Source organism: Rhinocladiella mackenziei (assembly GCF_000835555.1).
Source record: "Rhinocladiella mackenziei CBS 650.93 unplaced genomic scaffold supercont1.4, whole genome shotgun sequence".
Classification (NCBI taxonomy): domain Eukaryota; kingdom Fungi; phylum Ascomycota; class Eurotiomycetes; order Chaetothyriales; family Herpotrichiellaceae; genus Rhinocladiella; species Rhinocladiella mackenziei.
The window spans coordinates 3,533,401-3,556,482 of NW_013550601.1; the positions used below are offsets into that span (position 1 = coordinate 3,533,401).

The 23,082-nt window shown below is 49.3% G+C and overlaps 5 protein-coding genes across 5 annotated transcripts; 1 reads left to right on the forward strand and 4 right to left on the reverse strand.

The window, feature by feature from the left end:
* Nucleotides 1–913: 913 nt before the first annotated feature.
* Z518_06386 (uncharacterized protein) lies at nt 914–5,502 on the reverse strand (the record flags this gene model as incomplete). Its single annotated transcript, XM_013417196.1, has 2 exons — nt 914–5,186; nt 5,240–5,502. The coding sequence occupies 2 exons, from the start codon at nt 5,500–5,502 to the stop codon at nt 914–916; spliced, it is 4,536 nt and encodes a 1,511-aa protein (XP_013272650.1).
* Nucleotides 5,503–6,551: 1,049 nt separating this feature from the next.
* On the reverse strand, nt 6,552–7,790 carry Z518_06387 (uncharacterized protein; the record flags this gene model as incomplete). The annotated part of the gene is made up of 1 exon (XM_013417197.1): nt 6,552–7,790. The coding sequence occupies one exon, from the start codon at nt 7,788–7,790 to the stop codon at nt 6,552–6,554; it is 1,239 nt and encodes a 412-aa protein (XP_013272651.1).
* A 2,655-nt stretch (nt 7,791–10,445) lies between these two features.
* Z518_06388 (uncharacterized protein) lies at nt 10,446–15,043 on the reverse strand (the record flags this gene model as incomplete). Its single annotated transcript, XM_013417198.1, has 2 exons — nt 10,446–11,537; nt 11,603–15,043. 2 exons carry the CDS (start codon nt 15,041–15,043, stop codon nt 10,446–10,448), a joined length of 4,533 nt encoding a protein of 1,510 aa, XP_013272652.1.
* Nucleotides 15,044–16,531: 1,488 nt separating this feature from the next.
* On the forward strand, nt 16,532–18,399 carry Z518_06389 (uncharacterized protein; the record flags this gene model as incomplete). Its single annotated transcript, XM_013417199.1, has 2 exons — nt 16,532–16,779; nt 16,884–18,399. The coding sequence occupies 2 exons, from the start codon at nt 16,532–16,534 to the stop codon at nt 18,397–18,399; spliced, it is 1,764 nt and encodes a 587-aa protein (XP_013272653.1).
* Nucleotides 18,400–18,975: 576 nt separating this feature from the next.
* Nucleotides 18,976–20,384, reverse strand: Z518_06390 (uncharacterized protein; the record flags this gene model as incomplete). The annotated part of the gene is made up of 2 exons (XM_013417200.1): nt 18,976–19,478; nt 19,532–20,384. 2 exons carry the CDS (start codon nt 20,382–20,384, stop codon nt 18,976–18,978), a joined length of 1,356 nt encoding a protein of 451 aa, XP_013272654.1.
* Between the last annotated feature and the right edge of the window lie 2,698 nt (nt 20,385–23,082).

Consider the following 23,082-nt stretch of genomic DNA (forward strand, 5'->3'; position numbering starts at 1 on the left):
AGTAGTATTATCAAGAGGTAATGAGAATAGCATGAATCATCCGGTAGGCTTGAACGCGATGACAGAGCCCTCATGCGGTTTGGGGATGGCGACCGCTGAACGTGCAGGAATATGATATTCGAGGCCAAGCCAATGCAGCATTGGAGGCAGGCGATGCTGCGTGGCAACAAGCAGTTTGACATTTTTTTCAAACCGGCAGCGCGCACCAGACTCTAAGATGCGTTGGCAGGATGAAGCCGCATGGTTATTTGAATCCGGATGGAGCGAAGGTGCTAATCAAGAGATTGTTCGTTAAATGGGTTGGCTGGCAAAGACTTTGTTGCGCCCAATTTCTATGTGAAGGCGCGAACTCACGCCGTGGATTGTAGCTCTTTTCCCCGACCTAGACCCCACTTTTCATGGCCATCGTCTGCTGCAGCATGATTTGAGTCGAGCATCGAAGATGGGCGTTAGAAGGCTTTAGAATCATGACTTGCGAGGAAGTTAGAAGTCTGCGTTGTCAAGAGCGGCTTGGAGGAGATAGCATGAACGACTAGACATTCACCCTCTGAATAGGAACTCGAAGTTAGCTAAATCGAGGTGTCTGGCCAACAGATACATTTGAAAAAGGGTAGCACAGAAGCAAAAAGCGTGGGATGACCACTTGAACGAGAAAGAGAAATGTGAGGGTGTGGGGGGGCACGATTAAGTAAAAATTATTTCTGGAACCTTGAGGGTGCTGTGACATTTGTTTACATTGGTCACTGACTTCTGGCCAGCAAAGTCAAGTCCTTCTGGATAGAAATGAGTTAGCAGGCATCACGCACGTATTTGTCTGGTAGATAGTCGCAGTCACTGAACAGAAGTTGATGCATCAAGACCATTTTCATCCACGATCACTATCTATTCAAGATCCTCGTCCTCATCGCACCATCTAGCTCTGGTTCCATTTGCCATATCTTGTCCAGTCATCATACAAGTTCTTAAAGATGGCACGGCTACTCGGATCCATTCCCGCATTCAAGGCTCTGAAGAGCTCCTGGTCCATTGCATCCATCACACCGTACATCCCCGGCATTAACCGTTCTTTCATTGTGGGGGTAATTTGACCATCAAGACTGCATCGAGCGTACTCAATCACTAGGTATTGCATGAACTGGCCCGCCCATTGCCTTGCCTTCTTTGTATCGTCGTTGAGCTGGTTGTGTCCTCGTTTCTTCGATGACCGTGCCGCCGACACTGTTGGGTTGCATATTGACAAGACAAGGCGAGAGAACTTTTCTGCCGATGATGGGGCCAGACCTTCACCCGATTCTCGTAACCACGTGGGCAAAGTTTTGCCAAACGTGTCGATGGCGCCCACTGACATTGTCCATTTTTCATCGCGAACCTTCTCGGTTCCGGGCCAGAAAAGACATCGAAGCAGTCTCTGCATCGCTGGAACTAGCAGGTGATAGCGGTCAGAGAGGCGCCTTCTGTACCTCCCCAAGATCGAACCCATGACAGCACATAATCGTTCATAGATATGCAGGGCTCGTGGTCCTGACTCCATTTCGAGATCGCCCAATGGCTTTTGGTCGTCACTGGGCGCCGATGCGATCGCGCAAATGAAAGCGAGCAGTCTGTCTAGAGTTGATTGATTGACAACGGCTGGGTGCAAATCTAGGACTGTCTTGCTGTTTTCCAACGCCAGACACAATCCAGTCATCGTCCTTTGTCTAACGAAACCATCCATGCATGCCAGCCTTGCCAATCCATTGGCAAGTTCTGGATATAGCACCATGTGTTCTCCTTCGATATGGAGAATGGCGGACGCGATCGTAACGTGACTTATGAGCTGAAATTTGCCTTGTAAGCTCTTCTCGCGTAGTGTTTCTAGTGCCAGAGACCATCCAGCTGGCCCAACCTGGCGAACGAACAGATCTGCGCGAGTGGCGAGCAAAGAAATCTCGTCATTTGTCCACCTCTTTTGCTGTGTGCAAAAGGAAGCAAGTTTCTGAATTTCAGCTTCCACTTCCTCCTTCAATGGTCTAGTACCAGCCGATGAGGTGAAATGGAAGCATTCGCGTTCAATTGCGAGAGAAATACGTCGTTCTTCGTTGGTCAAGTCGTCTTTATGCATGGTTAAGTCCCGGGCTTGAAGCACTTTCTGGATCTGTGTTGCTGCTTCTTGAGGTCCTTCATCGGGCCTAGCGGCACCCACACTGTGGATAGCGTCGAGATTGAGTTTTAGTTTTAGAAGGCCACTATCTTTCATGCCATCGCGGAGAGTCTCTTCAATACTGGAATTTAGACTGCGAATAAAGTCCTTCCGCAAATTTTGAAGCTTTTGACTTGCGATGATGCTGTCCAGTTGACTCACTGATCGGCAGGCGAGGCCAAAAAAGACTCCCAAACTCAAAACAGACGACTGTTGTAGTTTGCCGTTTTGAGAAGTCTCAATAACCGTTGTCGCCCAAGAGAGTATTGCCGAGAGAACCGAAGAGTTGGAGGCCGCCGAAGCTCGTGTCCAGACCATTTCAAATATACGAACTAGCATTTGCATTGTCGCGAGAAGTGATGTTGAAAACGCTCGATGTTCTTGCCTGAATATAATCCCTGAAAAATGAACCCAAAAGTGCCAGTCCTTGAAATCGACGACTGTCCCACCCAAAAGAGAGTCCAAATCAATGAGAAGGCCCAGGTCGTCCGCAACAGCATCCGTTGGTGCGTCCTGACTGTTCTGGGCCAACCGACGCATTGCTGCAGTGGCGATTTTTTTCATCTGAGGAGATCTTTTCATTGTTTCGATTGGTAGATCTCGTAATAAAGCTTTACCAGCCTGTCTCTCAGTCGTCGTTGACTCCGCATTTTCAGTGACAAACTGGAAGATCGAGTTTCGTAGGGAAGGATTGTTGACCACTTCATTGACCTTCAACGTGGCTTTCAATAGGGCTTTCAAGCTCACTGGAAGATCCTCGTCAGCGTCGGGAGACACAGGCTGCGTTACGAAAGCAAGGGATTTGTCAATAAACCCCTTGAACATTTCAGGGTAAATCGAGAATACTGTGGGCGCCTGCGCTATTCTGCCGATACAGCCTGCTAGAAGCTTGGTCAAGTTGTCGCAATCATAGCTTTGGCCATCCCAAAAATCAACGGGGCTTGATGTGGGTCGAGGTGCAGTATCAGGTAAAATGAGCTCGGTCAGGTAATTCAGTTCCGACTCCAAGTTCAGTTGGAATTGCAGGGAATGCGTGGCCAATTCGAGTACTAGTGAGAAACACTCCAGACACTCGAGAAATTTTGAAGCCCTTTTGCGACTGGCATCTGCCTGGCCCATATTTTTTATGTCTTTGAGAGACATGAAATTGTAGTCGGAACTCAGTAGCTGGTCTATATCAGACGGCAAATTTGTGAAATTGAGGAGTTGAATGAGAATGTAAAGAAGTTTCCATAATCGCCAGCGTTGAGCGTGGTAGTCGGATTTTCGGCGCAAAGCATGCATGGCCCCATTAAAAAGACGAGCCAGTTTTTGGGAATCAAGGTCGATATTTACGTGCTGTGAATGAGAAATTTCAAGGAAGGCAGAGAATACAGCCACTTTTGCAAACAAGTCAGCTGTCGAACCGACCTTTTCGCCAATCTCGGTCAGAGGTTGGACGAGGTCGTCCAACAACCGTTGACCCAGGCTCGGTGGAGCTTGCATGAGGACCAGCGTTTTGAACTGATCAAAGACATCGTTATCCTCCCAAACAAGGACTGCAGGAATAGTCACCAGAGAATATTTGGTCGTGTAACGTGTCCGGATGGCGTCCCCGAGATTTTGTTGCCAAATGGAAATAAATCCGCCCAAGTCTCTTGATCGAGTGAAATTGCGCATTAACGGAAGAATGATTCCATCGCGAATGAGAGTATATTCATCATTGGAGACAGAACTAGACTCCATTTTGCCAAACATTTGTTTCAAGAGATCCTCGGAACTGGACAACCCTGAGCTGGGGACCAGGATGCTGGCATCAACTTTGATGACATTGGCTATAAGAGTCCAGGGACGAAATTGATCATCCAAGGCCAACAAAGCCGATAGGACATATCCCAGTATTGGGAGGGATATGTGCAATTTTCGTGCCAAAACAACGTCCAGTAGATTTTCCAGGGGGAAAAGCCAGGTTTCTTGATATTTCAACACCGAAGCCAGTGAAACCTGGGGTTGCACAACGCCTGTTGATGTGATTCGCGGCATTTGAGGCCAAACAGTGTGCGCAAGACATATGAACAGGGAATCAATCCAGGCTTGGTCCATTTGGCGTCTACGAAGCTCGGAGGGCGGGATCGAGCGCGCAGCTATATCAAGGATGATCCAAGACAAGTCGAGGCGAGTAAACCGCGTGACGTTCTCTGGAGTCTCGGATGTTGGACTGTCCAGGTCGAGGATTCTCTTCCTGAAATTCTTCAATGTAGGTTCCAAACGTTCGTAAAGCAATACATCATTGGAGTTGTTCCATTTTTTGGCATGTCGCTCGTTGAGTAATTCACGAGCGGGGAACACAACGTGCAGCGCTATGAGGCGCTCGAGTGCATTTCTTGGAGGGACGAGCGACTTGCACCTGGTTTGTTGATTTCGGAAGGCTTCGAGGAGAACCAAACTAGGTAAGAGACAATGAGAACGAAATGCCTGATTTGGGTCGTCGCTCTGCCCTCGAGTCACTGAAGAGTCTCCTTTCCAATGGCTGAGTATATTGTTGAGTATTTCGGACATCAGGTCGATCTCTCGCGCTCCTGTGGCAGTCTCGAAGAGCGATGCAACCACTTCTAACAAAGCACCAAGCAAAGACGCCTGATCGCTCCACGATGCAAACCATGTCGGAGGAATCCGATGGGTCTTTATCTTGTTCTTCGACGGCTCGGGATCCAGCAGCGCGACGCACCGACTCGCAGCTTGAAGAAGAATCCAAGGTAACTTGTCTTGTTGGAGATCTGCCTTTGGAGTCGTTTTCGTCTCAGGGCTCAATCGCCTCCTTTTTGGTGGGGGGCCATGGTGTTCAGTTCCCTCCTGCGGCTCTGGCTCGGAGTCACTTACAAATGTCCTGGTACCGACAATGGCTCGAATTGCCTTGTCGAGAGCGGGAAAGAACTTGCGTTCGATGAAAATTTCCAGGCAGACTTCGTGGGGAATCGTGCAGGTCAAGCTGAGAAGTAGGGACCAGAAATTTGGACAGAGAGCCAAACTGAGAGAGTCTAAGACGATAGGAATATATACTTTGGAAGGGATAATACATACCTTTTCTCAATGTTCCCGATTTTCTCTCCTCGAGTTTTGGAATCTGAAACATTCAATTTCCTCAAAAGCCAGCGCAGAAGCCACTGCTCTTTGAATCCATTTGAGACTGGTAATGCCTTGAACTTCACGTCGACAGAACAGTGTTGAACATTCTCCTCAAGGTTGATTCCAAGGATTTTGGCCGCAGTCTCTAGGTCGGCTGTAGGAGGGCCATTCGTTCTTTCCAGGTCGGCGATGGCTGCCTCGAACGACTTCTTCGCCATGTTTCCTTTTTGCGCTGACTTGGTGAAGTATCATTTCAGTTTTCTCAAAGAAAGCTGGCCTTCTTTTTAGTTTACGAACAGTGGCCTGAAAAAAAAAAAAAAAAAGAAGTTCAAAAGTTGAACTTGATCTTGGGTCCGGAGAAGTATTGCCAAGGCGACTTCCCATCGGCTGGAGACCCTCTTTTTTTTTTTGGCGACCAATTCCGCTCCGGGCAATGCAGGGAGGAGAGCAGAGCTTCAAGCCCGACAACTATTTGTAACAACTCTTTCCCATCAGTCATATACAAGGCCTCACGGAACGACCACTTGTTTCCCATGTAAGTTCAAAGTTTCTGAGACTCGAGTGCATTCACTAAGTTCTGTTGTAGCAGTCAACAAGATGCCGGACGACAATGCTTCTGGCCTTCCCTTACCAACACCCAAATCAAAGCCCGTCAGCGAAGCTCTATTGAACGAAAAGGTACGGATTTTTAAAATGAAGTTAATGGGAGAGCTGGAGAGTGTATGGACCTTCTGCAACAATCTTGTGCAATACATCATATCAACAATCGACACCCACGCCCTGGGCACGGTTGGGAGCAATGAGCAATTGCTAACCCAAGATATAGTGGGATCGCGCAATTTCGTCGTTTGTGATCAGATCAGGCCTCGGCTTCTCCTTCGGAGTCATATTTTCAGTTCTGTTATTCAAAAGAAGAGCGTGGCCGGTATGGCTGGGAACGGGATTCGGCGCGGGTCGAGCTTGGGAAGAAGCTGATGGTCAGTCTAGTATTCAAGCTATGAAGCTCTCCGGTTGACACTATTCTAGCGAATTTCAAGAGAGGGGATTCGTTCACTACGGATGGACTGCGAAAAGTACGGACGGAAAGGTAGATAATTGGCTGGTGAATTTGCGTTGGTGTGAAAACTGCAATCCGAGAGTACAATTTTGTACCAATACGTACAGGGCGCCTCGCTGGGAGGTTCAAGCGATACTATTTCAGCATTGAATATCCTGCTCCTGATTGAGTACAATTTGGCCCTCCACCTCCTCTCCCAAGAGAAGCATTTCATCTGCTCGCCTTTTCATTTTCGATTTCTCGGCGGATGCTCTCTAGTTCTGCCTCGCGTTTCCTCAGATGTAATTCGAGCCCCTCTACTTGCTCAGACACCAGTGCCAAATCGTCTCTCAGTCTCTTGAGATCATTGCTTGATTTGTTCGCATTTTCCGAATTCAAATCCACATACTGTCGTTGCTTATACTCAAGCATTTGTTGTGCTTCTCGCTTGACCAATGTCCAATTCGTCTTCCCGGATTGTCTGAGCCCTCCATTCTCTGACCGTTGCTTCCGTCTTCGCTCTGCGGCTGCAACGGCCGCATCATGTTGGGATTCCAGCTCTCGTAGTTCACGTAGAAGTCGAACCTTCTCGAGGTCTTCATCTTCCACCACATCGGAGAAATCAGTGCCCTTGGGCTGGTACGATGAGCTACCTCGCCCACCGATGCGGCTCAGATAGGCGTCTCCAAACTTAGCCTTTCGACCAGTGGAAGTGTCCTCGTCATATTTATTGGGGCGGTTGCGCATGCTATCGATCTGATAGTCAATCTTGTTTCCTTCGAAACTGGATCTCAAGCTCGGCGGAACGGTTCGAGGTATCCGGAATCCTTCGTGGCGATAGTTGAGGATGTGTAGGAAAGCTAGGCACGCATCTTTGGATATTGTGTCCCGCCCACTCGTGTTGACCAGGTTCCATGCACTACGGACGTCTGTGTCCGGCACGTCCAGACTCGCGTATAATGTGTGCAAGCTCTCAAAGCTGATCTCCCCTCTCCGATTTTTATTTGCCGAATATATCTCCTCATACTTGCGCTTATCACTCGGGTTCATGTACCAATCGAAGCCATCTTTCAAGCCCGCGTCGTCTTCATCATCCTCAATCCTCTCAAACTGTGCCTGTTGATGCCCTGTCAATGCACGGTTCGCCGCGACAAGGTGGGCTTTGCTCTCGGGAATGAGCCAGTCGGGCAAGCTTTTCGGGACGTCTTGGTACTCGCCATTGACCAGGTCAAAGATCAGGCGCATGGCAACGCAAAACTCTTCAAAGTCGAGCTCGCCGTCGCCGTCGACATCAGCAAGGTCCCATACCCGTTCGAGCTGGTCGTCTCGTAGTTGAGAGTTGCGCAAGACATTGGCGGCGGCTTGGTTCGTCAGATGTGAGGAGGGGGTGGCAGGAGGCTGCACCAGGGACGAGAAGATCTCCCAGTACCGGTCGATTTCCCATTTCTCAATCCGCTTCGTGCCTGACATGGCGGGAAAAGTTGCGGAGACTGATTTCAAGACAAGGTTTGGATTATGGGTCTGAGAAACGAGATTCGCTTTTAATCGAGTGGGCGACGGAAAAGGAAAACCAATAGAACGACTGCTCTGATAAACGCTCAAAGAATTCGACTCGAATTTCCACCCAATATTCGACGATTATGCAGATTGTTCATCGAGTATATGTTGCGGAAGCACACCTAAAAGTAAGCGGCATTGAAAGACCTCAACGCAGAAGAGTCTCGCCAAGGGAAAAACATTGAGGTCCGTCTGACAGGCATTATTATCCCGGGCGTTTGCTAAGCAATCAAGCCATATAGCACACTACACATGTCAGACATCACAGAAATTTTGTACCTACTGAATCGCGTATACGCAGTACTACCAGCAAGTCAGGCACTCAGCACGAAACAACCTGACGATTTTCTGAGTCGTTGCGATCCAATCCGTTCCTCCAATCTCTTTCATCAATTACAGCTCTGGCCCTTCATATCTGAGATGAGAGGAACTTCGCCGCTCTCAACATGAATATGTGAGAAACATCTAAAGAGATGGCCCTTCTAGGAGACCGAAACCTCCCCAACAGGACCGTATCTTTGCCTCTTATGTCTAAAGCAGATCTTCCAAGCAATCGCAGAATAAGAGATCTTTGACCTGGGTTAACTTGCCGAGCCATTAGCCTGCTGTTGACAAGGCTCGAGCCGTCTGTAAGATGCCATATCTGCACAACACTCCCCACCGTGATATGATAGTGCTCTGGCTAATATTATCCCATTTAGCCGGATAATTTAACCTCAATCGATGCTGCAGGAACAACTCATCGGACTCTTCATAAGCCCACTCAGTCATGTCTGTGTGATGAGTTTTGAACTCCCTCCTCTGCCCCGCAAACCCGCCAAAAAAAGAAAAATATGAAGACAACGCGGCTTCTAGAACATCCTTTACCGCGCCACGGCAATGATGGTGACGACATCGACGGTGTCCTCATCGGTCAAGACATCTGCACTGACAAGCCTCTGGCGACATGGAAAAATGAATCCAAGATTATGATCTCCTGTTCAGTTCCCTTGATTCTGACCTACCTGCTGCAATATTTCTCCAGCCTGACAATTGTGTTGGTCGTTAGTGGGATCGGACGAGCCGGCCGCGGTATCGTTGGGCGTGACGACGATGAATATTGCCGGCTTCGCAGTTTTCGAGGGCGTTGCCACCAGTCTCGACACCCTGTGAGCACAGGCTTATAGGTCAGGGAACTTGAAGCTCGTTGGCCTCCAGGTGCAGAGGATGGTGCTGCTGCTCCTTCTCATTGCCTATCCGATTTGTGTACTGTGGATAGCCTCGCCGTGGATTTTGGCCAGGCTGATCCCACAGTCATATCTAGCTGTAGGGGCAGGGACATTTTTGCGAATATCGCTCATCGGCGTGCCGGGATACGCGCTCTTCGAGGCAGTCAAGCGCTTTTGTACAAGCGCAGGGCAACTTCACAGCATCGTTGGTTGTGCTTATCCTGTGTGCGCCTATCAATCTCCTGCTCAATTGGATGTTTATCTTCCACCTCGACTTGGGCGTCATGGGCTCGGCGTTGCTTCCAGCACCCGGATTGGCCATCTGATAGGCCAAGGGTCAGTCAGGGCCGGTAAGAGCCTGTCGAAGTTCTACGCCGGAGTTTTCACGGCTGTCGGCGTCTTTGAGAGCGCGGAAGGAGGATTGTGAATAGAAGAGAAATAGAGAGGGAGTTTTGTTTTTCTGGTGTATGGACGGCTTTCTTCTGTAAACGGTAATGATTCATTTGAATGAAAAGTAACTGCTAGATGTTTCATGCAACAATGAATGTTGACAAGGCTGGGCCGGCTGAAATGTCACTGGCTGCAACTTGTAGGCTAACTACTTAAGCGCTAGCATAGATCAATCCCCTTAACGCAAGGCTGAAGTTCATGGCCACAAAGTTTCAGCGATATTGTTGGATCTACTATATTAGAGTTAGAGATCTCTGAGTAGACTAGGAGTTATCTCACACAATGACAAAGTGCTCTATATACTTTTATCAAGACAAGATTGATTGATCCAACCAGCCACTTCGCGTAGCAAGATGTGCCAAACTATCGTTCATTGGAATGCCTCCCTGGTGCAAACAAGCTCAATGATATAAGCTTTATCATTCCACTTCCGACTGCTGCTTCCCTTGATGGAAAAGAGGGTAGGCATCTATTTTGATGCCTGCCCACCTTCAATGTCCATCCCAAGTCCCATATCCATATCAGTACAGAGATGCGTCTTTTTTTCTTTTCGGAAAAAAGTCCAATTCCATTTTCTTTTCTTCAAGTTCTCCTTCCAAGAATCAAAATAACAAAAAAAAGGGGGTATATGATATTAAGCTCAGCAAGTGCAACGTTTGCATCCCAGCCCTTTTTCCGAAAGGGGAAAAAAAAAAAAAAAGAAAAAAAAAGAAAGACACCATGGCATTTCTCCTGCAGATGATAGCCTCCTGACTTTCATGATTGTCCTGTGTATGCCTGGCCCGGTTGACCCCATTTTGAATATGCTGATTTTATATGTTCATTAATGATAGTAGGAAATTCGTCCCCATCAACATCAGCGTCAACATTGAAAACCTTCCCAGTGCTTCAACTCTTGTCATTCAAAATCCTACTTTACCAAACTTGCTGCCGCCGCCGCAGCCGCCAAATCAGATCTACCATTCATGGTTCTTTGACCAACGGTCAACCTTGTCAAACTCGAATTGGATGTCGAAGAGGTCATGGCTGCATGTGATGCTCGCTTTGCTTGTGATGTCGTTTGTAATGCTCCTGGCATAGTTGATTGTCGTCGCGCTCCAGGTTTATTAGGTGATGTCTCTTGCCTGTTTCCGACGGGGGCCTTTAAACTCGTGGTTGGAGGTTGTGGCAAGGGCCTGGCACTAGCGGAGTTGGTCACTGAGTTGATCCGCTTAATCGGAGAGTTCACCACGCCAGGATTTCGTCTCGTAGTGTTGGTACTCAGTTTGACTCCAGTGATAAATTCATGCCTGTTGGCCTCGTGAGGATTCATTCGTCGTGACGGATCCCATTTCAGACACTTCGAGATGAAATCAAGGAACGCTTCGTCGTCGCATTTCAAGACTTGGCGCAAGTCCTTTGAACTTGGTCGCCTTCTCCTTCCCTTGGATGAAACCGTTAACCGTGGTTTGCCCATCGAATCGAAGAAGAGCTTTCTTCGGCTACTCTTCTCGATTAGGTGTTTTTCTGGCGGTCCGAAGACTTCCATGATGCAGGCCAATTGTTCTTGCTCATTTTCTCCTGGGAAAATAGGGTACCCAGTGTAAAGTTCGGCCAAAATACATCCGACACTCCACATGTCGATTGGCATGCCGTAAGACATTCCGAGAATGACTTCGGGCGATCGATAAAATCGAGACTGAATGTACGTGTACACCTTTTCGTTTTCAAAACAACTCGAACCGAAATCAATGACCTTGATTTCGGAATGTACTGGGTGAGCAAGGAGAATATTTTCCGGCTTCAGATCACAATGGATGACCTTGTGATGGTGGAGGAGGATGAGACTTTGAAGAAGTTGTTTTGTGAATCGTCGAATTAATTTCAATGAGAAACCCCGGAAATCGTGCGCCTTGATGAATTCGTAAAGATTCATGCCCAGAAGATCAGTGGATATGCATAGGTGACCTCGGAAATAAAAGTTTTGATCGAAATTGACAACGCTGTGTTTTTTGTCCGGATCCTAATATGAATGTTAGTGACCCCCCCCAAAAATTAAAAAATTTCAATACACTGCTTTGTACTTACCCATTCTTTCAATTTTTGGAGAATGTTGACTTCCACAAGAGCTTGTTGATGGAATCTCTTCTTGTTGCGAATAATCTTGACGGCAACGAGAATTCCCGTCTTGTGATCCACACAGCGTACAACTTGACCGAAACTACCTTTCCCAAGAAGATCGACGACTTCGTATCGATATGCTAGGTGATCCCCCTCAACGATGTTGTAGTCACCTCGTTCATCATCATAACCGAAGTTGGTGGACGCCGATTGCAAGTCTCCCACGATTTTTCGAGCGCTTAGGGTGCCAGTGAAGTAAACCTCTGGATAATCAACAATTTCACCCCGCTCAAAGATATTCAGATCAAAAATCCGTGAAGCTGTGTCAGCGGACATGCAACGGACGGGCTTGGCTCTAGCTCGAAGTGCGTCAAGTTCGCGGGCAGCAGATTCAAAGTCTTTCCTCTTGGAAGCAAGTTTCTTCATCTCTTCTTCCGCGATCAAATCATCACGATCAAGGGAAGGTCCTTGCTGATGTTGCGTTAGTTTATTGGCGAGAAGATTGGTTGTACTCGCTGACAAAGATCCCGACCTATGCGACTGAACGAGAAGGGCAGGTTCTGCCGAAGGGCGAGTGCTCGAAGCATGTGACATCGTACTATCAAAGCTCTCTTGTCGCTCCGGTCCATTATTCGCGCTCGATGTTGAAGTTTGTCGCCTGGACCGGAGATAGGATGGCCTTTGAGACGGACTTGCATTGCCCGTTTGAGGATTGGTCCAACTTGCCGAGGCTGGGAGCTTTGGAGGCGGCATGTTGTCATATTTGGCCAAGCTATCATCTTGTTGAGGTGTCTCTGGCAATTTCGTTTCACTCCGTTTCCGACTTAATTTCCTCCTCAGTGCGGAGGTTGAGAAGACAGACTCGCTTTCAGAGTGTTTCTCGGCCGGACTGGGAGGAACTTCAGTCCTTGGCGTCACCGAGAAACTTGGAGCCCGAGGACCACTTGGTCTTGCTTGACTCGGATTGCGATTTAACTCGGTAATGAAATTGGGTCTCATATAATTCGCCAATTCGTCGTTACTCTTGGGCAGAGACGAGGATATAAAGGGCGAAATATTGCGATGAGTTGGCTTGTCTGACTCGAATGAAAATGCTGGCAGGCTAGGACTGATATCGCTAGGAGGTCGAAGTCCATCTGAACGGAGAGCATGATGGGAAGTACTACTTCGAAGCGTCAACGTCTCTTCGGCAGGCTTGTGACCTCGGGGAAAGAAGCTTGCTTTGGAGGCAGTCATGGGTGTACTTGGTGTCTTCATCGTGGTCCGAACACCGGGAGGCGTGCCAGGCTTCTCGCCAACCTCGGATTTGGAATTGAGCGACTTGATCTTGGCAGATGTAGGTGTGTTCAATGGCAGCAAGTTCAAGGGGGGTAACCTGAGCGACTGAAGACTCTTCTTGCTTGCTTTTGGCTGAGACTTGGGCTTTGGTTCGGTCTCCGCTTGTGGAGGTGGACCTGAAACGTGTGATGAGGTGCTCGGCGCTCGTGGAGTTTCTAAAGCCTTCATCGCATCAGCCAGTGTCGAAACCACGGGGCTTGCAGAAATAGCCCCATCAAATGGGGGCAAACTGGATGATCTGGCCGAGAAGAAGGGCTGGTCATGTTCGCTCCCCGGTGACTCATAAGCTTTGGGTATGGCAGGGACCGGTGGTACTTCCAGTTCGTAGTTGGTCGCTGTGGAGGTATCAAGTCGAGGCTTGGGAGTAGGCAACCTTGAAGAGTTTACCGTCTGTGAAAGCCTTGCGGGATTGTTGACAGTATTTCGAACGGAGCTATAGCTTGTATTGGAGGATAATGACTGGCCGGAGCTATATGATTTTCGATTCGGATCGGGCGTCGTTCTCGACGAGGATGGCGTCAAACTTTTTCGGCTCGGAACCACAGGAGACTGCATATCAGCCTGCGGCATTTGTGGAACAGGTTCTGGTTGTGGAGTGAGTGGTGCTTGAGAAATCCGACTCTGAGGTAAGGGCGGAGCTGGAGGAACAACGGACATTCGTTTCAGTCGTCGAGCATCGGTTGGGCTAACTGTTCGGGCACCCAATCCTGTTGCATGATGGGGCATAACCGACATTCGACGATTACGATCACCATTTCCTCCAGGCGTGGTCGTTCTTCCAGGAGTGCCACTTCTTCTAGTGGGAGTATGATGGGCGCCAGTGGTAGAAGTCGATCTAGTCGGATCAGGTGTTCTGGAGGGTGTGAGCAAATCTTTCGCCGTTTGTCTCTTTGGAGCGAGTGATGCTCTCGTCTTGACTGTCCCAGATGACTTCGTATCTTCTGTGCCACTCTCTTCACCTCCCCTAGTCATATTTCTCATTGACAAATTCTTCCCACTTTCTACACTCGATTTTCTTCCTCCGGCACTCGGTCGTCGCTTTACAGTTGGTTTGTCGGACGTCTCTGGAGCAATGAATGTACCCGGACCTACGGATTTCCGTGGTGCTTTGGCGCCGGTGCCTGTATTATTGAACGAGTTTGGCGGGAAATGACTCTGTCTTCTTCCTCGAAGGATCGAGGTAGTGGTAGCAGTCATTGAATCAGACTTGGTAGAATTCCTCGAGGTGTTGGAGGCAGTAGAGCTTTTACGGGCAATCGGGGTCACGCCCGAGCCTTTTCGAGTAGGGATGGGAATCGTTGGCTGTGACAAGGGCTTCTTATTTTCAACTCCGGGAGCTTCGGTAGAAGGGGGAGATTTCACCGATGCCCCCCGGCCCGGAAGAGGGAAGTGATTTAAGCTAGGTTCGGTACCAACAATAGTGTCTTGAAAGTCGTCAAAGTTGAAAGTAGGCTCAAGAAAGTCACCAAAATCCAGGGACCCATCCCGTTCGTCCTGCGAGGATGGCTTGGCCTGTATTGATGCAAAACTGAATCTTGAGATGTCGTTGATGGATAACTCGTGGGTATAGGGATCTTGGGAAGCGACGGCAGAGGCACCTCGGAGGGAGTTGAATTGAGGAGCCATTGAATTACTTGCGGACCTGGTAAACAGGTAGGCGTTAGCTTTCGGGAGAGGTTCAAATTGGCTTTTGGAAACTGCGGCCGCCACGAACCTTTTCCCAGTACTGTGGTCCAAGGGGCGTGGACCCATGGGAGCCTTCGCACTAGGGATAGACGACTGCCTCCTCCTCGACGTGAAGGATGGAGTAGAGGTGACATTCTCAGCGGAATCGCGTTTCGAAGCTGTGGTCATCGAGGCAGCCGGAAAGGAAGACGGTGGTTTCTTCGACGAGATGTTGTCCAGTGTAGGATGGGACACGGTCAGCGGGGATTGATTTCCTGCAGGTGTCCTTTGCATCGAGTTCGTGCCACCATTATCCAAGTCACCGGCTCTGACAGGATCTGTATATTTGGGCTGATTCCCAATGTTGGAGGTCACAGATGGTGGTGCATTTTGTCGGTAAGGCATGGCTGTGGCTGCACTTGGACCACCTTGCGGCCGTGCGTTGAGATTCCCGTCTCTTTCACATACAGCCCAAATATATCGACATTGAACACCATTTGATGGTGCTCAATCCATCTGAGGGATTTTTGGTCTACACAGGTGTGGTGTAGCCGATGGAAGGTCAGGCGGCCCTGTCGCGACCACCGATTAGGTGGACCCGAGGGGTTCTTTGGGCGGTGATTGACCAGTTGGACTTGAGAAGGGGAGGACAAAGACAAGACGACGCGTGCGTCAGGGAGGATCCGAATTGCGGGATGATATCGGGTGATAGAGGTGAGTCGAGGGTTGTAAGGTGGATGGTGTCGGGATGACAAGGTGATAGAGGTGTTTGGAAGGATGTTGTGTTTAGGGAGTGAAATGTTGCGGTGACAATAATCAAGTGTCTGGTTATGGTAAGAGAGAGAAACGGTGCTGCATGCCGGCAGCGACACTACAGTGCCGGGTTCCAGTGCTGGATGGACAGGTACATGGTGCAAGACAAGACACTAGACCCAAAGATCAGAGGGAGCCGGCCGCCCGTGTATGGAGAAGTTGCATGTAAACGGGGATGGAGATACAGCGATAGGTGACCTAGGTACCGCAGGCCGACATGTACCTACTGTAGAGCCTAGAGCTCCGGGAGACCAGAAGATGGACTTTTTCTCAAAACAGCCAACAGCCCAACCAACCGGGTCTGCAGTTTCTCAGCTCAAAGGCCTGGAGTTCCTTTGCAGGTCCCTGCCCACTCCGTACATCCCGCTCGCTCAACGGTTTTGGCTCCTCTTGTCTCTCAGGCCCCCCTTTTCTTGATTCGGTTTGTTGCTGGAGGATCTGTTGTTGAGTTCTGTTGGCCTAGGTCAACCCACCAAGTGGATTGGCCTCTTGGGATTTGTCCACAACTTTCCGAGCCTTAATCAAGGCAATCACTAGCTGATTGCCAGTGTGATGTTGTTCTCATCTGCAATCTCGTCTTTGAATTGTGCTCGGGGATTACACCAAACAAGCGCCGCTGGAGATCTGCGCATAGTAGATGAGGTTTGACGCCGCATGCAAGGATAGGAAGTGAGATACATAATACTTGGCCATGAATCAAGGTCTGTGCATTGAAACTAATTCCTCATTGAGCCATCTGATACATCCCCATACCAGTGTCCCAGTTGAGTCTCCTCGAACTTTGGATGAGCATTTTGCCTGGGTGCAAGCCCCTGGAGCTTGTTCGTGTTTCAAAAATTCTCGATAAGCAGTTACGCTACCTCCAAGCCACATGTGGCTGAACATCACGAGTCACTGCGGCACGAGGCACCTTTTTGTGTCACGTGTGGCATTCCACATGTCAAACATCATGATGTCAAATTTGACGTGACCTTCCCTCATGATGAATCTGGAGGTAGAGGCCGTTTATTTCCTACAGGCGGCTACCGTATCTCCCAGCAATGACTGTGAGATAAATATCACTCAGTGGAACTCCCAAAAATGGATGAATACACCGCCGACGCCTTTGCGAACCGGGACGAGCCCATTTCGCTCATCGCCGTCGGTCAAAGCGATTTGGAAGCCTCGTCGTCAGAAGCGGACATAAAACGCCGAAGACAGAAAATCAAAAGATCACCATCTTCGCCCCGTCTAAAGACCGATGGTCAGGATCTGGCTACCACACAGCTCAACGAAAATGAATCAAATTCTGCGCATAAAGTGTCCCTTCAAGATCGACTCTTCTCAAAGTAAGGAGCCTCATCTAGTTCCGACACCGTCCCTGGATTAAATCATACTCTCCCCTCAGTCAAATAGGTTCCTATCATAATCACGAAAGCTGACTGCCATTGAGACTGTTACAACAGGTGTTTCCAACCGAAGACGTGTCCGATGAGTTCGACAGTACTACTCCGGTAGACAGACTCTCATCCAAATACGTCTCTCGCCCTGGCTTCAGTCTGCCCCTGATGACGAATAACTTCCGCCGCTTCAATGCGCGCATTGGGATTGTTTTCGTCTTCCAAAACCGACTCATTCGACTGTTCACCTGGAGGACTCCCTCCCACACCCTTTCGTTCCTAGCAACCTATACCTTCGTTTGTCTCGACCCATATCTCCTAGTCGTCGTCCCTCTCGCCGTGGCTTTACTCTTTGTTATGGTTCCGGCGTTTACATCCCGTCACCCTCCTCCTCCACGTCAAGCAGCAGCACCTAGGATTCCTCCCGACTACTATCAAGCCTATACAGGTCCGGCCATCGCCCCAGCGGCTACTATCAAACCCGCCAGAGAGACATCCAAGGACTTCTTCCGCAACATGCGCGACCTACAGAATAGTATGGGAGACTTCAGCAACGTACACGACGCTCTTGTATCCACCATTGCACCTGCTACCAATTTCAGCAACGAGACCTTCTCCTCTCAGCTCTTCTTGTACCTCACAATCCTAACCACGTTGTCCTTTATAACCGCACATCTCCTACCCTGGCGTCTCATCTTTCTCCTGGGTGGATGGACTGCCGTGATTTTCGGCCATCCAGCGGCACAAGTTTGGTTGATGCAAGTGCGAAAGCAGGCTGAGAAGCAAGCTTCTCTAACCCTGAATGACCCTACACTCAAGCACCGGCAATACATTCATGGGATCCCTCTCCCCGTAACTCCGGCCGCAATCCAGTCGACATTCGCATCATTTTCCGAAATCGCACTTTCTACTACCCCGGAGACCCGCGAAGTTGAGATCTTCGAGCTGCAGCACCGTCCGCTTACCTCCATCACATCTGGAGCGTCAGGCGCAGCCGCGGAATGGCAACCTCATCTGTTCACACCAACACCATACGACCCACTATCACCGGCCCGTATCGCCGGCGACAGGCCCCGAGGCACACGGTTTTTCGAAGACGTCGTTCCGCCGGAAGGCTGGGAATGGGCGAACAAGAAATGGGAACTCGACCTCGAGGCCGGCGAGTGGGTGAACGAGCGTCTTGTGGTAGGTGTCGAGTACGATGTGCTACACCAGGACCTCGATGACGCCGACGAGCGAGGCAATAGCTCCGGCCTGCGGCGTACCTCGACCAGTCGTCTCGAAAGTGTCAATGTTGGCTTTGGTGGCTGGGTCTGGGACCTACCTCCGGCTCCAGGCAGTGGTGCAAACCGTGACGACGACCTTTGGCTGGCGTATGGCGACTACGACGTGCCAGGTATCGGGACGCGGGATGACGAGAAGCGGAAGCAAAAAAAGGAAAAAGATCGTAGTCGAAAACCCAAGGACTGGGAGGAGACGGCGAAATTGGAGCATAGAGGGCGAACGGGAGAGTGGAGACGTCGTAGGTGGGTGAGGTTGGTGAAGAGAAAGGTTGTCGAGGTTAGGTGAGCGTACAACAATAATCTCACATCGAACGGGCTTGATGACTTGTACGAGTGCTAAAGTAGTTGACTAAGAACAAGAATGAGAGTATGATGTATACCAGTTTTGCTCTAGATGGACATCTACATTCGCACTGGCAGCAGTAGAACTCCCATCGGTTGTTAAAAGAGCGAACCATGAAAGTGTTTGAAATGAATTGTGTCAATTCATTTACTTGCATTCATCAGTGTGATTCAATTGCTCTAGCTAAGGCTCAATCGGTGCTGGTACTAACTATCGATCAGGCGCCTTGGCCCAAGCACAGGTTCTGTTTGTGTAGTAACCCAGGAACTCCCGTATCTGTCATTTGTCGTCGATGGGCATGACATTGCAGATTCAGCACACACCCCCCATAATTAATCCCATGGATTGGACACACATTGACTTTCGCGTCTCATTTGTTGTGGAGTGGAGGTTTCGTCAGTTATAACATTTGATCGCGTCCGTCGTTCGTTCCTTGTCCTCACGATCCCTTCCGCCATGAGGCCATGAGCAATAATTCTCAATATGTCGCGCGAAGAATGTAATGTTGGAAAGAAGCATTCAAACCATATGGTCTGGACTGACGGGCACCACTGTATCCTTGCGAGTTTGGTTGCGAGCAACTCTGAAGGCATCGCGACGAATCTTGGTAGGTTTGGCAGCTGCTGCAGGACGAGTGTTGTTTTTCTTGCCAGTGTTCTCGACGTTGTCTTCCTTGCTCTTCAACATGGAATCGCTCTCTTTGGTCCCCGAGGCCGAGCCGTCGAGAGAGTCGATCATGTTAAGTTCGCGGTCAAATTGGTCCCAGATAGATTTCCGTCGTTGGTCATCGAAGAGGGTTCGCATTGGATCCGTCAGAGTCGAGGATTGATCCCGGCATACAACAACGGGACGAGGACTGGGCTTCGGTGGGAAGCGTGCATTTCGATTGTCCGAGCTGTTTGAATTGACAGTCATGAAGAGGGAGCCGAGTGGCAGATTGAGGTAGACTGATGGCAGCAGCATGATCTCTGGCTGAATCCAACCAACTCGGCTGGGCATGATCTGCAAGATGCAGAAGATGACTATTAAACATGGTCAGTACAAATGAAGGATAGAGCATTTTGCTTACACTCACATGGGATGACGAAAGACTGTGCACACAGCAGGCCCACCAGGTTCAGTGCAGATGCATACGCGTTACGTCCCTTGATGACAGATGACGGTCGTCTCCAGACGATGTCAATAATCGAGCAGATTGATACGAGAGAATAGCTCCCGATGCTAGTAGCATATCCGATCAAATAAGCGTTTCGGAATTGGACAGACTGAGTGGTGTGGGGTGGAGTCATGGGCTTGCCGATGTTGAGGATCTGCTGAATATTGAATGTCATGCCGAGGGCAAGGGCAGCAAGAGAAGCCAGGACAAGATATGACAAGATGACTTTGTAAGCTGCTGGAAATCGGCTGCGAATTCCAGTCATCAAGCCTTTTGCCTGGAGCCAAAGGCATATGGCTGCGAAAACGAAGGCAAGCCACGCTGCAACGACGCTTGTGGCGTAGGTCCCATAGTAGTTTGTTGGCCAAGTGCTTGAGAGAACATCACCGGTGAGGAAAGTGTAGGCCGAGATCGTGTGAAGACCAGGTGTAAGAGAGGAGATGATGTCGATCATGAGATGAATCAGAATGAAGACCAATCCGACGAGCAGGATGGAATGGAATGATGTAGTTCTCTTGTGGTTTGGAGTGAGAGCAAGCAGGTAGATCAGAGTGGCCCAGATCAAGCCCGCAGCAATTCCTTCACTCGAGGCATAGTTGATGCTGATACGATCCCAGTTGTCGAGAAGTCTCCAGGAGATCTGATTCCAAGCAGTGGCACCGTAGGTGGGAACACCGAAGTTCACGTCGTAGTAGGAGCCTCCAACTCCTGCAGTGGGAAAACGGGCGGGTGCAGTCAGGGTCACAGCTGGGATGGTGTTCATCAAGGCCATGATAACAGATGAAGAAATACTTAGGGTAATGGAAGAGGATAGGAGGAGAATCGAGGCTTGTTAGACGATGATACCGATGATGTCGGTGTCGTAGGAGAGGAAAATGCCGTAAAGATGAAGAGAGTGAGTGGGTAAATGTTGTAGTGGAAATTGGAGGGCAGAAGTGGAAGACAAGCAGAGTGAGTGAAAACAGGTCGATTCAGTCATTTCTTTTCTCGGCCTTTCAGTCTCTCTGCCTGCATCCTCATCTGCTCAACAGAGTAGCTTGCTTTAGAGGTATTTCATATACCAACCTCACATTTGACGACAATTCACTCACCTCGACAAAACTTGCTTTCTTTTCCTCATTTTCACAAGCCCATTGGTACGGCCTGTGTCAGTCCTGTCGACAATTCTCTCCTGGAAGAGCAGTGAGTTTTTCAAATCAGAGACATCAGCAACAATACTAAGCCATTGATATTGTCCCCAGCTCTTTACCCCTAGGCCCGAAACCAAGTCACCTCACCATCTATGTGAAGAGAAGGATGCAAGCATAACCCTGCCGGAGATGATTATCATGAAACACATAGACATGCTTGACCAGGGACATACGATACCTTCTTGGACGGACGGAAGCAAAAGTAATCTAACACTGTACTGTTCTCTTTTGCTGTTTCCCCTTTTGCGCCACCTGCTTCACCATACGGCTTTGATATCAAATTTGTCTCCGCATTCACACCAAATCCGCAATGGGGCTCAGGAGTCTGAACTACTTCCTGAAGACCATCAACCGATTGTCTCTGTTCCCTGCAAATACAGAAACGTCTCTCTTGGCTGTCCCGGTGAAAGTCCTCATGCCATTCTCTGCGTCGATTGATTCTTTCTTGCTAAGATCAAGGGAGTCTTGGCTATTCCGTAGATCATAGCCAGGCTCTTTGAGTAGGACCTCAGTACTTGTGTAGGCGTATATGCTTTCAAGCCCCTTCGCCTTCGACCACAGTTGTCTCTCTTGACCGCAGAGGTGATCAAAAGGGTCCCCGTCTATGATCCCATAGCTCCTATCTTCGAGTAGTGAGAATCAACTGGCGGATGTCTAATGTCTTTGCAGATGAAGTCAACAAACCCTGTGAGATCGGGCTCTGACTTATATTCGACAAGGTTCTGGAACATCGAATGCTGATTCTCTGACCTTCGTTGCATCTCTCAGATCGATACCTCTCCGTACTCTAGACCATCGTAGTCAAGGCGCACAACTCTGATAACAGTGGGAGAATTCTTGACCAGGATCTGACGAAACACGTGCTCTCGAATCTCCGTGGGAATGCTCATTAGATGGAGCTTTGGGGTTAGAAGACGGGGTCAGAGTATTCCGCAGGCTTTCAAAGAGTCAGCACACCTCCTCATGTTCCCAGCCGTAAGTATACACCGTACATATAGTCCAGAGCTGCCGACCAAAGACAACGGTAAATCTTTCAGAGAAATATCCAGCAGTGGTGAGGACATTCATCCTTGTCCTCGTCGAAAGACGCTGCAATAGCGTTGAGATATTCGGGATCTCTATTTCCATCGCAGACATTGTCTTTGGGAGGAATCAGAGATCGGGCTTTGAGCATCTGGATCAAGAGCAACATCATCGCGGTGATCCGGGTCCACGTTCGAATGATCCGGCGTGTTGAATTTGATTTTATTGAGGTAGCTGGGCTCTTCTTGAATCCTTTGTGCCGTTGGAAAACTTAGTGAAGTTTGTGGAAGTGTGGTTGATAAACAGGCTAAGGGAAAGAATTCAAAGGCGCTACATACGCCAGTGACGCAGGTGAGCTGTGACAACAAACGATGCTTTCGAGCGTTTGACCCGGGGACCTGAGGTAATCACCCCCCAGCTAAACGACGGACTCCAAAGAGGCAGGCAAAGCGTCAGTCCCTCGCTCTACTCCGAGCCTGAATGTAGGCCCTGCTCTAGTGGTCATATTCAGCCGAAAAAGGAAATGTAGACATTTGAATTTCTTGGAGGACGGATAACCAAACAATCAACGACGCAACCATTCTCTGTAAGAGAGGGTCTTCTCAAGAAAGATTCGCAAGTTGATCAGGGAATTGGCAATGGGGATGAACGTGGTGACAGAAAGAATGGATTGCCGAAGCCCACCGACATGACGATATCTTTGACTATGGCGGCCCCTGACAGGTGTAGTTCGAGTTTCCCACGTGGACAATGGCTCAACATGTGGCTGGAGTTTAGGCAAGGGGTGGAGGACGCCAGTGGATTTCGGCCCCTTCAAGCTGAAATGCTGGATGAAATGGCCCCGCAAATAAATCCCGTATGCTGTTCGCCCAACAAAGACTAGACCAACCTCCCCGTGGAATATATGTACATTGGTTTCATCGATCAGTTGAGTTTCTTCCTGAATAAGGGCCAGGATCTTTCGAACTCAGCATATCCTATCTTGTATCAGCGACAGCACTCTGTCATACAGCTCAGGGCCCGAATGCGGATCACAGCCACGGTTTTTCGATACCTCCGCCTTGACGTCTGTTTGTCCTCCTGTGGCTCAATCCTGAAACAGCTTTCTCCCCTTTTTAAATCATGTCCATCCGGTCCTTTGCTATAACGTCCTCAACATTCTTCTGAAACAGGCGGCTAATCTTGCATACCGCTGTTAGGCCTTCTAGCTTCTCGACTCTCTCCACCCGGATCGCAAGCACTCTCTCCTTGTCGCCT